The sequence below is a fragment of the Engystomops pustulosus genome, chromosome 10, assembly GCF_040894005.1.
Source record: "Engystomops pustulosus chromosome 10, aEngPut4.maternal, whole genome shotgun sequence".
NCBI lineage: Eukaryota > Metazoa > Chordata > Amphibia > Anura > Leptodactylidae > Engystomops > Engystomops pustulosus.
The window spans coordinates 76,329,599-76,346,610 of NC_092420.1; the positions used below are offsets into that span (position 1 = coordinate 76,329,599).

Consider the following 17,012-nt stretch of genomic DNA (forward strand, 5'->3'; position numbering starts at 1 on the left):
AAAAAATAAGAACGAAAAAAGGTCAGCGAGACCCCTGCATGGTGTGGAGCTCAGGTTACATAGATTTTAATACGGAGGCACATTACATAAGACTTCTATCCCTCCCTATCTAAACAAGGAACATAACGCAGAGCAAACTCCGCTCAACACTCAGTTCCGGCACAGAAGAGAGCAGGAGGTAAGTGATTTGCTTCTTCTTTTAATAGGAACAATTTATTTAATTCACGATGTGCTCGCTGTAGACCTACGAGGTATAGTGAAGGAACACCATAAACAAACACTGGGAGATTTCATCTCACACTAACTATAGCCACATGTGCGGAGCTCCTGGAAATGAGAGCCGGCAGGACCACGGGAAGCTTTCAGGAGGAGAACGCAACGCAGCTCACAATGGATTGATACAAGATTACCAAAATTTGGGGTTTTGGAATTAATACTTAAAGCTGGGAACGGATTAAAAGGTTTCTGCAAACATGGATCAAAGTCAAGAGTAGAAGAAACCTTGTTTGGAGTCATCCATGCAAAATATTCATGTAAAATTAGGAGGGTGCTCTCAATATAAGATCTTTACTGTCCAAATCTGGCAGGTTATTATTCGAGGTCTTCTCCTGAAGTCCACAACTCATTAGCCGTGGAAGACCTCAGGGGTCCCTTTTGCTCACATAACTGTAAAGTGGATAAACACTCAAGTCCGAAATGTTGCGCTGAGATAAATAAAGGGATTTAAATGCGATGGAATGGGTCTAAACGTGTCTGTTGTGCTGAAGACTCGAGGAGTGCCAGCTGGCTCCGTGACCAAACCCTATGACAGTTCACGAATCCCTCCTTCCCAACGCTCCAGTACAACGATGTGCAGAGCCTTGCCGGAGCGAGACAACTGCAGCACAACGCATTTCGCTCTCATCCTTGCCTTAGAGATGGAAAGAAATGAAGCAGCAGACTGAAGAATTGTGATAAAGTCCCCCTCCGCTCCCCTTCTCTAAAGCTTTGCAGGAAAGAGGTAAAGCAGACCCCAGCTGGCTCCGAAAAGGTTGGTTTTACACAAGCGTCTTCTTGTTTTTACAACACTTGAAATGTTTAAATGAGCGAAAAGAAGGTTTCTAGCAAAAATAATAAAAAAAAAAAAGGTCTTGGATACTTACCATACAGGCACATCTGGAAGCTGTTAACCCCTTCACCAACAGCAACGCAATAGAAGGCTCAATGGAGCAGCCATGAGAGTTATTACAGCAATACACGGGTAAAAAACCCCCAACCAGGAATGTTATTTTAACTCTCCCCAAGACGTAACTTTAATTTTGGTGTCGAGTGTAAGGTTATGCGCAACATAGTAAATTACAAATGGCTTTTCTGTCTATACAGAACTGGACTGCTCCAATAAAATCTACCCGGACAAGTAGCAGATTAGGGTTAACTGTCTGGATTTTATCAGGTCACAGTCCACTTTGGCAGCCGTTCTGCACTACAAGTCCCTAAATGACATGCTGTTAGGTATCTGCAGTTCCCTAGTAGCTGCAACCTACTCTAAATCATTACATAATATACAGTTTTATCATGTCTTTTGGCACTCCTACGCTAGCCTTCCCTACATCCCCCAACCTATAGCCTTATATGTGCTACAGATGTTGTCACCCCGCCAAACCCTATCATTTTGATCTGCATTACACTTTTCTGAGCTTTTTGGCTTTAAGAAGTTGTGACATAAGTAGTTCCATGAGATCACCGAGTCCATTATAATCAAATATATCAAATCCAACAGATATCCAACAATATTCCAAATATGTATCGACATCTGCTTAACAAAACCCTCATGTGAGCCATAGGATAGGAGTAAGGAGAATCGTTGGGACGTTACGATGTGCTACCAGTTGTCTATAACAGACGTCTATGTGCTATAAATGGATGTATAATGTCACGGTTCTGTCTCCTGTACAGGTCCGTGTTGTTTATTGAAGGACTCCCTTGCGCACATGTTGGTTCCCAGTAGATTCACTCAACACTGAGCTTCTGTTACTGCTAGAGAAAGCCACACTGATGTGTCACCTGTCAGTCACTCTGCTCTCACATGACTTCTTTATGCCTTGACATGTCGCGTCTCATAATTCCTCAAACATTTCTAAAGTGGTTCTGTCATGGGAGAGAGAAAACCAACAATATTCACTGAACCACAAAAGTAAAAAAAAGACTGGTTTTGTAGCCCTAAACATTAAAAATTTAAGCTAGGGTTATATAGTCCCTAGCAGTATTGTGGGGTATCGAGACAGGATCTTATGAACAGTTCCTTATCACCTTTGTCCATAACTTTCACTTGTGTTTCTGGGGAGATCTAGGTTTACAACTTTTTAGGAAAGCTGCCCTAGAAGTCCTATAGAAGTGTATGGACTGCTGGTTTGGCACACAGACCCAAAATCTATTTATCAGAGGCACTTTCAGGCCCACCAGTTTAAGCCCCCTGACATATATCCCCTTTGCCAGTGGACCCCATTCTTCTGATTACTGGGTGCAACCACAGCCAAGCACCCAGAGATCAGATTATCCTGTGAATAGGGGAAAGTCTCTTCAAGTTTGTTTAATATCTTACAGAATTGGGCACATTATTGGTTTTAAAACTTGTATGCTGCATATATACTACAAATCTATATACCGCATATCCTCCAATGGTCTTATAATGGAAATCCTTCTCTTTGCCAAAACATGTGAACATACACTACTCATTGTGCACTACACTACGCAGATACACGTGCATGTGTCATGCGGGGGTTAAAATACCAGTCCTGATGTGTAGGTTTTTATATTTAGAGTGACACCGGTATGAAGGGCTAACAAATGACTATTCCACTCCACTGTCTTACACTAACCACATACAGGGGACTCTGTTATACCATATGGGAATGATTACTTTGTTAATTTTGGAAGGATATGGAGAAAAATGAAGGGATTGTCACCCGTTTTTTTTTTTTTTGGCTTATCTAGCACTTTCTGTATCTGCGGGAATGGAAGTGGGTTAAGAAGTTATGACAACGGGGGGGATGGGGTGGTCTTAAGCAGGATGGCCAAAAGAGATTACAATGGAAACAGATGCTGATCTGGGTTCACATCAAAGAGTCTGGGCCGTAATCTCGCTCTTCTAAAATGTGCACGTACAGAGAAGGATGCAAATAAATCAGCTTTACTATGTCCTTGTGGTGCAAAGAAAGGGGCAGGAAATTACAAAAACATAAAAAATGCAGAGATATTATACATTAAAACATATGCGAGAAATTCAAGGAGAGAGAGAATTTATTTTGCGGTAGAAGTAGAATATAAATCTATAAGATCTTCTATCAAAACCTCAGGTCATTTATTCTACATCACTAGTAGAGCTCGGCTATCAGGGCACATCAGTAATAAAGGAGATTTCTTACCCATAATTGTGCATTTTATCTGATTATAAGTGAAGATTTCTAGAAACGGTTTCAGAATTGAGACAATATGTTGCAGATACAAATAAATAAAGGACAATTGATACATTATTATAAATAGGGGGAGGTGCACTGGCGCTAATACATGATGAGTATGTGGAGGGCTTGGGCATGTGTGACCACTTCATTGACTTAGTAGAAATATTGGTCAAATATTTTGACCTATTGGCAGGGGCTGATTTTAAATAACTAAGAACTTATACTTGCCCCTCACCTCCCGTCACCAATGGTCTTCTTTTTTTACAAGGTGATTTTAGTAGTGACTTCATGTTGACAGTATAATATTGACCATTGACAGTAACATCTGATTTGTTGGGGGCAAGAGCATTACTGCCCACAAGGGCCCCCTATTGTTCCATGCGATAAATCGCTGGTCCATATCTTTACCAGTGCTCCATTCACTTTTTTTTGGACTTCCCGCAGTCCCATAGAAGTGTAATGGGTGCAGATTTGTTTGGCAGGTGAAAAACATGGCTGCTTTTTTCCAAAAACAGCACCACACCTGAACATGTTTTGTGCTGGTACTGTAGCCCAGCTCCATTCATCTCTATGCAGCTGAGTTTCATGGTGAGATATGGTGCTGTTTTTGTAAGGTAGTCACCCATGTTTTTCAACCCCTTTAAATATAAGCTTTAACTTTTCATTCTTTCAGTCATAGTAAAAACCTTTCTTGCGTTTGGTGAAAGACCAAGCAGTCAGGCCCCCTGCGAAAACTACTGACCTATCATATGTATTGTGAGTTGTATGGCACTTTGGCTTATGGGTAGGATATGCATCACTATATGATCATAATGGGGTTGACCATAGGGTGCAATCACACGGTGCTTTCTAAAACGCACTAATAACGCCTGCGGTTTTGCATGTTTACCATGTGTTTGGCCGGTTTGAATCCGTTTTTCTTAATTTGTAGAAGTTTTAGCAGCTGTGAAAATGATAATACAGCTGCTTACACTTCCACAAATGAAGAAAAACAGATTAAAACCAGCCAAACGCATGGCAAACAGGCAAAAAAGCATGTGTCTTTAGTACGTTTAAAAACGCACCAAGAACGGTCCAAGAACACACCGTGTAACCGCAATCTTAGGGCTTCAGCTCTAGTTAAGATTGGTGGCTTTCTCACTGCTTTTTACAAAGTTGCGCCGTAAGTGTAAGGAGGGTCCAGGAAACCCACAATGCAGGGAAACCTTTTATGTAGGTAGAAATTATACAATATATGGGGGAAGATATCCTATGCACATGTCATCTCACAACCCGACACGATAGAATGTAATCCGCATCTGTAAGCTGCCATCAAAGCATCACATAAGCAATATACAAATAGCTTGGCTTGTAAACTGCATAAACACAGAAAAATAAAATGGACTGCTTTTTCATAGCAAACTTCCTTCCAAGACGGCTCTATACCTGCAGAGCACGTTCCTGTTTATAGAACAAACTTGGAATTGATGACTTAATACTCAACAGAATTCAAACAAGAGCAGAAGTTGGCACACAGGAGGACGCAGGCTGCCCACCCATGTCCTCGGATAAATCTCCGGCCAAACTATACAAGCAATTAGTGCTGCAGGAACCAGAAGCAATCACAGGGCTGGAGGGTGGAGCTCACACATGGTTACAATAAGAATCGAGACCCGTTTGTTTCCTGGATTTCCTAAAGGAATTATTCCTTGGATCCTGATACGATACGTTATTTGTGTATAGATAAATCCCCACGCCTCATTTCTGACTTTTAGCACCTATATGCACCACAAAAAAAATGGAGCGATCAACTATCCAGCTATGTAGCAGGCGAAACTGGGAAATGCAGCTCAACTAAGCTCCTATTCAACAAGCGATCAGCTGTAATTCACGGTGCAACCACTATAAAACAGATTACCATTGGGAGCCAGAGCGTTGGACGCCCACTGATCTTATATTGATGACCTATTCTATGGATAAAAGTAACAGGCAACACAGGATAGATAAATTATCCCACCAAAGAATGGACACATTGAATTTCAGTAAGCTCTGATCTGTGGTTCTCAATGTGATACCATTAAAAGGATCTGGCACTGGTAAATTCTCCAATTGTCACCGAGAAGACATGAAAGCTTTGGCGAGTAGGGGCCGTGTTTGTGCAGTTTGAAACGCAACCCAAATGGAGCGGAAAGAATTTCGACCTGATTCCATATATTCATATTTCCATATTTCCAGTTGAAACACTTGCGATGGGTAATCATTACCCAGTGTTTTGCATGCGTTTTGTGTTGAAATGCATGTGCGATCGGGCTAAGCCCCTCCCCGTTCAAAATACAAACATGAAGGAACGTGTGAACGCAGCCCAAATGGCCATTGTTAAAAAGCAGAGGATACAAACTACACATACAGGTTCTCTGTAACCTTTTTTTCGCCAGAGCGAGTAAATACAGGACGAATTTATTTAACATGCATAAATATTACACATTATTGCTCCTTACAATATTTTTAATAGCTAATGAATAATGGTTGACTTTTGCACAGTACTGTTGACACAAATGTAGGAAGCCACCCCCAAAAAATGACTGACTGAAGGTGGTACCCTGCAACACGAAATATGTAACATAAATATTAATATGTAACTGAAAAACCTTCTTTGACAATGAAATTCTCTTGAGTTTTTATAAGTAATAAAGTTTAAACAGCAGCTCATAAAATTTCCTTGGGAGAATTCTGCCGAAATATCCAACATTACACAATAGTGAGAGGGGTTACTGCAGCCAAAATAAGTAACTTTACCTTTTCTGTTTTAGTTCCTTGGAAAACCGCTTTGCCCCTGGGTGAAGATGGAAAAAAGCTTATGGACCTTAGGGGTGTTACTAATATCTCTGGTGCCTTATATAACAAGTGACATTCAAAGCCGGAAAGGGACTTCCAAAAGGGTTCCCCGAGCTGTGGACAGTGGAGATGCCAACGATGGCAAGCGGTGCGGTTACACGTTCATGGTCCCCCAGCAGAGAATCACTGGGCCAATATGTGTCAACACCAAAGCATCTGCTCCAAGTAAGGATCAGGTAACGAGAATGGATCTGGAAAACCTTAAAGACGCTTTGGCTAAGCAAAGGAGAGAGACGGAGATGTTACAAGTGGTGGTAGATGTCGACGGAAACATTGTTAACGAGGTAAAATTACTGCGGAAAGAAAGCCGCAATATGAACTCACGCGTAACGCAGCTCTACATGCAGCTCCTACACGAGATCATCCGGAAAAGGGATAATACGCTTGAAATCGCTCACCTGGAAAACAAAATCCTCAACGTAACGGCAGAGATGCTCCGAGCCGCCACGCGCTACAAAGAGCTGGAGACAAAGTATGCCTCCCTGATCGATGTGGTCAATAACCAGTCCGCCATCATCTCACAGCTGGAAGAACAGTGCCTGCGAGTCTTCTCCAGGAGGGATCCCCATGGATCGCCGCCATTAGTTCAAGTGGTGCCGCAACACATCCCCAACAGCCAGCAGTACACACCAGGACTAGGGGGCAGTAATGAGATTCAGAGGGATACAGGATACCCACGGGTTAGAGACAGCAGGCAGCCACCACAAGGTCCGGCACCCACCGCCAGCCCCTTCAGAGTGCCTCCTGTTACCATCATCAATGAAGGTAAGGTCAATATCGGAGGGGTACTCGGGTTATAGACCGTTCTTGAGAACGATACATAAACAAGATCTCAAGGATACACCTTTGCCAGTCTTATTATTGTCCTCGACTGTCCTCGTTGTGGCCCAAACAGACAAAGGGTCAAGTTGAGGTTTTCCTAAGAGTAGGTAAGTAACTCAAAATGAGAGTGGGACGGAAAAAAAAAATATACTACTTTGATAAATGTTCTAATGATTATAAGCCTTCTGGTATCTTGCTCCCTTTAAAGGGACACTTGCACCAGATTTTACCTCATCAGAAGCACCTACAGGTGGTAGGATACAACATAATTATGGAATTCCCTGTTGTACAGAAAATCTCACCGTTACACCTATTAAAAAATCCCATGTGAAAATGAGAAAAGAAGAGTCAGATTTACATGAGATGAGTTAAGTTTAGAGGTTGCACAAGGAGGGATACTTCAAACATGTCCTTTTTTTGGTTCTATAGTACCTACAAATATGTTTGGGGTCATATGAAAGATAACAAATCTTTGTTTGTGGCACAGAAAGGTATAGACGTGGAGATACAGAAGTTAAAAAAGGGCAGGAATTGGATTTTTATCTCTAGCACCCTGCAGTCTCTAAACTGGACTCATCTCAAGTTAAATATGATTTGTAAAGATTATCATTATTAAATATGACTCTTCTCTGCTCATTTGCATATGACTTTGGAGGGTTTTTATAATAGGTAAATGGGCGAGATTTTACTGAAGAGGAACTTCTAGAAAGGACATTTCTTACCCTACCTGAGGGGCGCTCCAAGTTTAAATGGGGTAAAACCTGGCAATAGGATCATTTTAATATTGCAAGGAGAGAAGATGTGAAGTATATGCGAGCAGAGCCTAAAATAAAATATGTAGGGGGTTTCATTAGCTGCTCCTTTCACAAATTCAGCCCCATTATAGTCTAGTTGGTCCACTGCTGCCATTCAGTCACATATAAAATGCAATCTTATGTGTTATAGGTCACATTAGTGGGGGTCTCATGGCTGCAATCCCACCCATGTTACAAACGGAAGGAGAGTTTTGCGGAGTGTCCCCGACATAAGCGTTGTGCGAAGCCCTGACAATGCTGCAAGTTTTCAATAGAACGTTAGGTCACTTAATAGCTGTAACCCGTCCAAAATAAACAGGCCAAGAATGATAAACCCAAGTAAAGCCGGAAATGGTTTCCACAAAGTTTCTCCATCGTGGAAAGTATTTCTAAAAAAAAAAAAAAAAAAAAAAAAGTATTTACTCAACGCTTTCTCTGCTGTATAATTAATATCAGATGCATTGCTAACCCAGCAACTAGACAAGTACATGCACCTGTAAGGAGGAGGTCATTCACACGACCTTTAAGTAATAAAACTGCTGCAATATTACTTGAAGGGTTTGCAGGGACTGAAGGGGTTAAAAGCATAAAACACACAGGACTCACCCTACAGATCCCTAAAAAATCCAGTTCAGACTCTTACTAGACCCCTCCTCCAATTAAAAACTTAGTGTATTTATGTAAAGAACCAAAGCTCTGCAGAGGGATTTATTCAATGGCGTTTCGTCCACAGCCCATGTATAAGGCATTACCCAATGTACATATTTAATCCACGATTTTTGATATTTAGGGATCATGTATTACAGCAAGATTTGCAAAGTAGATTGCTATATATGAAATGCTGTGGATAACATACAATCTCCTCCTGTTCTATAACATGCTGCCTGCAAATAGGACACTATGTACAACCTGCACAGCTCCTCCTGCTCTCTAGTATACTGCCTGAATACCAAACACCATGTACAATCTGCTTAGCTCCTACTGCATGCATATAGGACACACTATACAATCTGTTCAACTCCTCCTGCTCTATAACAAGCTGCCTACAAACAATGCAAATTATATTGCATGCATTTTGTTAAACATTTTACATTCAAGTAGCAATGTCAACAAGCAACGGTACTAGGAGCTAAAGTGATGTAAAACAACATGTAATGTTCATATTCACTGCAGGCTTGACTTCTACATTACTGCTCCTTATGGAATAGATATATTGGTTTGGTTATTATACCATCACATCACTAGGCTTCTTGGAAGTCATGTCTGATCTAAACTTAGTTTTCCTTATCCCAACTTTTAACCACAGCTTTCATGCACTTGATAGGACCGCCCACTGGACTCCTTAGCACACAGTGAACAAAGAGTCAAATGAATGAGTTTGTACTGAATCTTTTCCCTGTTCTATCCCTGCTTAACTTTTTAATGTGACAGCTTTGCTTTAAGTCCACAAAAATCCAATCCTTACTATTTAATTTATAGTCATAAAGACTTGGCAGAACAGGGATAATTCCTCTAGTTTCCAAGACAAGATTCCATAAACAGCCGAGTATCAATGTCACATTCTTTCTAATCATTATGTCCTAGTAAGGAAAATGTTCTCCGCCTGAGGACGTCAGTGACATCCCAGTCACTAGGATTATGCAGCCGCCATGGCAGTAGCAGAGCATGGCTTTGTTATGATGGGTCTGGACACAGAAGCCGACAGATAGGAAGCTGTAGTTTAGCCCCGATGCAGTTTTGCAACACGTCACATAGATTACAGCCAGATGTGAGCGTGCGTCACCACAAAACATAACTCTAATGTAGGACGGGACTGCACCTAACAAAAGAGGCAGGAAAGAGGAGCAACTAAATTTAGCAATGTCCCATCGTGATGTCCTGCCACCAGGAAATGGGAGTTTGAATCTGAACCGAACGGCTACATCTGAACATGTATAAAAATAGCTAATGCTCCAGCTGGCCTCGGTTCAGGCCAGGAATATTTGATCCACACCAAAAACCTGTGGATGCTACATGCTAGAAATTGGAGCATCTCATTGAAGCCAAACAAATATCACGTATATCCCAAGTGTAGTGAGTGCAGCAGTGCCTTATATCCTCTTGTGCCATTGATTTATGCAAAGTGTGCAGAAAAACTGGTAACCATTAACATTGACATGGTGTGGAGTTGAACCAAATCGATCCATTTCAATTTTCTACTGTAAAACGGTTTTTTCCCACTCTCACATTATAATAAACTGTTACTTTTAAACTTACAATATTAGTACAAAACAGATACAAAGTTAATTGTAATGTGTAAACATTGAATATGTTCTAGAGCAGGAGGAGCTTAACAGATTCGTACAGTGTCCTATCAGCAGGCAGCATATTATAGAGCAGGAGAAGCTGAGCAGATTGTACATTGGGGCTTATTTACTAAGGGTCCGCAGTAGCACTTTCATCAGATTTGTCAACGTTTTCGGGATTTGCGCCGCTGTGCCAGGTATTTAACAGGGGATTGTGTTGCACGCGATCGGATTGTGGCGCAGTTTTGCTGACTTTCATGCGACAGCAATGCGTGGGATTTAACTTTCCAATTGTGTCGCAAGACCAAGCACTTGCATACATCGGGAAGAAGAAGAAGGTGAACTACGGCGGACCTGAGCGGGGAAGCGACACACGCAGGATATCGGGCGCCAATCTTAGTGAATCGCGGCAGATGTGCATTCCGGTCAGATAATGCACTTTCGGGAAACGCGTTAGGATGTCCTATCTGCAGGTAGCATGTTATAGAGCAGGAGGAGCTGAGTATATTAGACATAGGGACACATTTATCACACGCTGGCATGATGTGCCCCAGTGTATGATGTTCCCACCTGCCACATGATAAATCTGGTGGCTGGTTCGCCCCAGATGGCAGGGCAGTTCAATGCAAGGTCTCGTCTGGTGTTGAATAGTGCCATAGCCTGCACCTGAACATTACCACATCTATACCTTGCACTATTGCCCCTCACTGGGTCATTTTGACAATGCTTGCACTACCTCTTCACGCCCACTTGCAGTAGAGGTGGCATAACTGCAGCATGTTATAGAGTAGAATAAGCTGAGCAGATTGTACATAGTGTCCTATCTGCAGGCAGCATATTAAAGACCAAGAGGAGCTTAATAATCAGACAGGCAGCATGTTATAGAGCAGGAGGAACTGAGCAGATTGTGCATTGTGTCCTATCTGCAGGCAGCATGTTATGGACCAAGAGGAGCTTAATAGTCAGACTATGTATTCCCAGTAGGACGCTCTGCAGCTCCTCCTACTGTCTAACATGATGTCCAAGATCAAGATTGCAGGAACAATTTAACAAGTTCCCTTGAAAACTTGCAATAAGGTAAAATTAAATGGTTAAACACATACACTTTTCCCAAACACTGAATGCGAATGGGAAAAGCGGGATCTGATTGCTTTCACATATTATGGAGGCCATAAAATCCATGGGATCTTCCTGTAACAATGTACCTTCTGGGTGGCCTTCTTACTTTCGCTTGTAGGGTTCTCAGGGTAAGACCAGTCCTGAGCCCTCCCTATTGTAGCAATGACAATGATTAAGTGCATCTAATACGTCCCACATGCTGCCAGGCACATCAGGGGCTTGTGAAACAAACAATATGGAACGTCCTCAATTTGCAATGATCTATACAGAACCATCGTTACCCCTCTAATAAAATGTCATCTCTCATTAGCAAATAGAGTCGGTTTTCCACTTGCAGGAAAGACATAACAAAAAAATGTAAAAAAAAAGAAAAAAGAAATAAGCTTTATCCGAAGGAATGAAGTATGCCACGTCAATATGAATAGAGTCATCCTGGGGATCCTGAGGGGCCGCACAGAGAGTGTGCTCCACAAAGGCTCCTGCCTAACAAACACAAGTCTCTGTTCTCATTGTGATGGCGTACGCAAAGCCGCGACTAAACAACAAATTACCCAATGCTATGCTCGCCCAGGGGAAGGCTGCTCACACAGGCCAGGTACGGGAATCGCTGCTCAGCCAGGAAAAAAAAGTTCTGCATATTTTATCAATTCTACAGTCCCCTCTTTTAAAGTGACCCAGTCAGCAGATTTACCCTACTTAAATACAAGCACATGTATATATAGGATATGAAATGTCCTTTCTAACAATCCCTCTTATGTAAAAATCTCTTTCCTTCTACAAGGTTATAAAAAAAAAAAAAAAAAAAAAAAAAGAGAAGTGTCACTTTTTACACGAGATGAGTCACTTTTAGAAGCTGGAGGAGCAGTTTCACTTCAGACGCCCTCAGCTTTGGCTCAAATACTTGGAAACATGCTGTAGGTGTCATATAAAAGATAAGAATCTCAACTTCATGTACCGGCTCTACCTCATCTGCAGCTCTCATTTATGTCTTCAATAGTCTGTATCTCCAGTTTGGTAGCTCAAAGAACAGCAAGTCGGATGTTTTCTGAAAGAAGAGTTTTGAATCTTTAAAGGAAACCTACCATTTGATTTGATGCATTTTGATGCAAACATACCTTGAGACTGCTGTAGCTACTCTGATGCAGGATCATATCTTGGTTAATACCGGAGCCGAGTTTTACTGAAAAACCAGATATAGCATTATGATATTGAAGCTTTGTTATTTCTATGGCTCCTTCAGCGATTGGTTACACGCTCGTCCTAGCACGTGAGTTTTTCTCTAGAGGAGAGGATGATGCAATCACTGTTTTCCCTGCCAGACAGAATAATCAATTGCTGCACCATCCCCCAACTGCTGTGTATGAGTGATCCAGCTCAGGTTGATTAGTTATGTCTTGACTAACCTCCATTTGTAATTCCAAGCTCCTGTGTGTAATGTGATTATCTTGGCAGCCATGCTGACCCAGCTTTCCCAAGGTCCTGAATGTTATTGTTTTTTTCAGCAAAACCACTCAGCTCAGGGATTAACCAAGATATGATCCTGCAACAGTGTAGCTATAGCATTCTCAAGGTATGTTTGCTTCATAATGCATCAAATCAAATGGTAGGTTTCCTTTAACATTCCTAGAAAAGCATGGTTCTAGGTACTACAGAACCGAAGATGGGTTCGGTCTGAAGCAATGCTTCCGCTACAGGCTCCAAAAGTGACTCTTCTCAGGCTATACATGATCAGTAAAAAAACATCGAGCCACCGACAAGACACTGAGCTCTACAGGATGAGAATATTAACATGTCCTATCCATGAAAGCCAAAAATGACTCAACAAACAGCCATTCCCCAACAAACAGCTTTGGGTGACACATTGTGAATTGACTCTCCACAGGACCGTTCAGGGATTGCAAACATGCAAAAGACTCGGGATTTTCCAGCACAGGAATTTACTTGATAAAACCTAAAAATGCCAATAGTCACATGCAGCTATGGTGCGAGAACAGCCTGGACCCTGGCGGCTGGGCCGTCATACAGAGGAGGAGCGATGGATCAGCCAACTTTTTTAGGAATTGGGAGACTTATAAGGTGAGGTTATGAGGTTTTTTTTTTATGGGATCGATATCGGTACATTCATTTTCTAATGATCAAATTGTTTAACATTCATTATATGTACAGTATAATAGCCCACACCAAATATCACCATTACAGACTGCTGGTTTTTTAGATGATTGCCAATTATTAGAATAATCGTAACCTACAGTACTTACATGAAGTTGACCAACTCCCTACACACTTTGGGGGAGAATTATCATAGCGCCGGGGTATGATAGAGGCTACGCCTTTCCTGTCCCGTCGGATAGATTGTATCCGTAGGGTGATGCTGCTTTATAGGGGCGCAGCAGCCCGCGGAAAAACGTTTCATTCGCAGATTCTTGCATTGCGCAACAATTTGCGCTCATTTCACTGTTTCTACATCAGAAAACAGTCGTAGAAGCAGTGATTAATCTCCCCATTTAAGCGTAACCAAGCCTTTGTAGGCTTTCCTTCCTTTGTAAGCAATTCTTTATTATACCACTGAATATTGCAGGTGATAAACTTTGTAATAGTCTTCATTATATAAAACAGCTTCTCTGTGCTCTGTAGATTTTCTTTATGAACCAAACATACCTTGAGAATGCTGTAGCTCCACTGATGCAGAAACATATCTTGTTTAATCACTAAGCTGAGTGGTTTTGCTGAAAAACATTATAAAATGATAATGAAGCTCCGTCAGCTCCTAGCTGTAAGCAGCTAATGTAAGCAGCTCCTGGCGCTACAAAAGATGTAGCAGTGTTATACTGTGAGCGTTATTGGAAACCTCCGATACACGCTAGCAGACACTGCCGCGATGTACACTAGAATCGCCGGACCAAGCTCATAGCGGTGCAGCGTATTCATGAGGGGGCTGGATGCTGCATGACTCCTGTATGTTATAATAGTTTTTTCAGCAAAACCACACAGCTCAGAGATTAAACAAGATATGTTTCTGCATCAGTGTAGCTACAACATTCTCAAGGCATGTTTGCTTCATAATGCATCAAATCAAAATGGTAGATTTTCTTTAAACCTCATCTCAGTCTGATCAGCAGGGACCCAACCAATAGGATCCTCAATAACTACAAAAGACGTCAAATGCTCTATATACAGTAAATGGAGTGATAAGTTGCGCACTCACACTGCTGCTCCTCCATTCAACTGTACGGGAATTCAGAAGAGAAGACTAACAGCCATTGCATTTACATGGGACACATAGGGGAAGCAGTCAGCAGAAGAAATAGAATAGCATATGAATGATTTCTACAGTAGGGCACACTAGAAACATAAGGCACTAATCAAAGGGTTTCTCTATACAGAAAGGCTTCGGAAACATTGATTCGGAGTACTGGCTGGGGCTCGAGAACATCTACCAGCTAACTAACCAAGATAACTACAAGCTGCTGATAGAGCTGGAGGACTGGAACAGTAAAAAAGTCTACGCAGAATACAGCAGCTTCCGCCTGGAGCCGGAGAGCGACTACTACAGGCTGCGGCTGGGAACGTATCAAGGGAACGCAGGGGATTCCATGGTCTGGCACAACGGCAAGCAGTTCACCACACTGGATAGAGACCGGGATACATATTCAGGTAAGATAATTAAGTTATTCTATCGTCATAACCAGAAACGGAGTAACGTACTAAAAATAATTCCTGCTTTTCCAGGTAACTGCGCGCATTTCCATAAAGGAGGGTGGTGGTACAATGCCTGCGCTCACGCCAATCTCAACGGTGTGTGGTACAGAGGAGGGATCTACCGGAGTAAACATCAGGATGGCATCTACTGGGCAGAGTACAGGGGCGGCTCCTATTCTCTCAAAAAGGTCCAAATGTTGATAAGACCAATAGAGTGAAGCAAAAAAAGAGAGACAATGGAGAACAGAGCTCTGTTCATAGCAAAGGTTTTCGGTCGTGAAGACCTCGAAAACGTTGTATTCGCCTTCATCCATAAACTGTACATGTTAATAAGAGGAACGCTGGACATCCCTCCATTTAAAGGTTACTATGTATTCCTGGCAACAATATTTTATGGGATTTATGTAAAAAGGTAAGAAGGTACGACACGGCTTCTGGTGCTCCGCCGGCAATGACCTGCGAGTATCTCAGGAGGCCTACACAATATAAGAAGATGTACAACATATCCGATTCAGGTACACAGTAACGCAGTGTGTGAATAACGTGTTATTTAAATCTCCCCGCTGTCAGCCCGTCTTCATGAACTGAGAAGTGTCCGATCCCATCACAATGTCCTGCAGGACTCTCACCAGGGCATCTATGATGACCGTGGACAGAACAAGTGCATAAATACATCTCTGTGTCGCCGCATACAGATGACAGAATGTGTCAAATATAAATTATCCTGCTTATTTTTTTTTTTGTTTTTAGTGATTAATAATCATAGAAACCTAAAGTCCATGGAATAAGATAAGTGTTGGAAAATACCTGGCAGTAGGGATTGAAGTAGACATGGATGATCCATGGATAATCTGTGCAGATTATCCATGTGAAGATGGACAGATTATAACTGCTGGGGTGTAGTCTCTGGAGGAGGAAGGGGGGCGCTGTCATGTGATGCTGCTCTGTAAAGCTGGCAAGAAAGCCTCATTCCTGCAGCTCTGTTTACGCACAGTAAAAGGACACTCCTGCTCCCCCACTAGTCTCTATCCTAGTCTGTGATTCTGCATTACTTTGTCTGTCTCTTTACATCTGAAGAGGTGTCATAGACTCCTCTGAATGCACTCCCTGGACACTATCTTCACAGCAGGGAAGCTGTTAACTCTGCGTGCTCACACTTCACAGGCCATACACTTCATTTAACTATTTCACTGCTGGTTTCTACTACTTATTCCATGCTCCTCCATGTGATGAAAGCTACCAGACTAGGAAACGCATAGTAGGGTTTGTACACACACTATCCCCAGATGAGAAGATTCACTTGTTCGAACTATGGGCAGCATGTGACAGACTCCACTTAAGACAGTAAGAGGTAAGTCTCAACCCACTTCACTGCTCCTGAGGATAAATTTTTGTGACAAGTAGCTTAAGCAAAGAAAATTTGAAATTTAAAAGAAAAGAAAAAAACCCTTAGGCTCATTTGCATATTTTTTTGTAAAAATAAAAAAAAGGGCATACGAAGCTAAAAGAAGTGCAGATCCTGCCAGAGGGGGCACACACCAGTATGTCAGTGTGCTTGGATTTCAATCCTTGATCTGGTGATCAAGTGGTTCGTATTTCTTCCTTTACTATGGAAAGGGATAACCAGACATCACATTTGTATCATTCAAATAAGAGCCACAGAAATTTTGGAAGCAAATCTGTGAAATGCAAAACATTCCCTAAAGTGGTGACCTGGAGGACCCAGAATGTGAGACTAGTATAGAGTTAATAACAGGTACACTCAGAAAACATTTCTCCAAATTAATCCACTGACAAAGCTCAGTATTTCCCCAATTAACTGTTGAAAAAAGTAATAGTGCCAACTGGCTGTAATATGGACCTCCAGCTTATGAAAACTGTATGATGTACCCATAAAACTTCATCCTACAGAGGTGTAATATCTATAGCAACATTGAAAAGTGACAGAACACAAAACTAACGGAACAGCGGTCAATGCC

The 17,012-nt window shown here is 41.9% G+C and overlaps 2 protein-coding genes across 11 annotated transcripts in view; one reads left to right on the forward strand and one right to left on the reverse strand.

Annotated features, from left to right (window-relative positions):
- RALGPS2 (Ral GEF with PH domain and SH3 binding motif 2) overlaps positions 1-17,012 on the reverse strand; it is a 111,359-nt gene that overhangs the window by 30,809 nt on the left and 63,538 nt on the right. The window lies entirely within an intron of this gene.
- Positions 92-15,764, forward strand: ANGPTL1 (angiopoietin like 1). Of its 3 annotated transcripts, none has more exons than XM_072127524.1 (5): positions 92-178; positions 6,230-7,079; positions 13,217-13,410; positions 14,718-14,988; positions 15,064-15,764. In XM_072127524.1, exons 2-5 carry the CDS (start codon positions 6,263-6,265, stop codon positions 15,249-15,251), a joined length of 1,470 nt encoding a protein of 489 aa, XP_071983625.1. In that variant the 5' UTR covers positions 92-178; positions 6,230-6,262; the 3' UTR covers positions 15,252-15,764. The 3 variants fall into 3 exon arrangements, with proteins under 3 accessions (XP_071983625.1, XP_071983624.1, XP_071983626.1); XM_072127523.1 differs by lacking the exon at positions 92-178 and adding an exon at positions 836-1,030; XM_072127525.1 differs by lacking the exon at positions 92-178 and adding an exon at positions 842-1,000.

Bases quoted from the DNA above. Each gene is read 5' to 3' on its own strand.
- ANGPTL1 (XM_072127524.1), top strand. From the start codon at position 6,263: ATGGAAAAAAGCTTATGGACCTTAGGGGTGTTACTAATATCTCTGGTG. The intron at 7,080-13,216 runs GTAAGGTCAATA...GACTCTCCACAG, and splicing joins TGTTACCATCATCAATGAAG to GACCGTTCAGGGATTGCAAA. The intron at 13,411-14,717 runs GTGAGGTTATGA...TTCTCTATACAG, and splicing joins GGAATTGGGAGACTTATAAG to AAAGGCTTCGGAAACATTGA.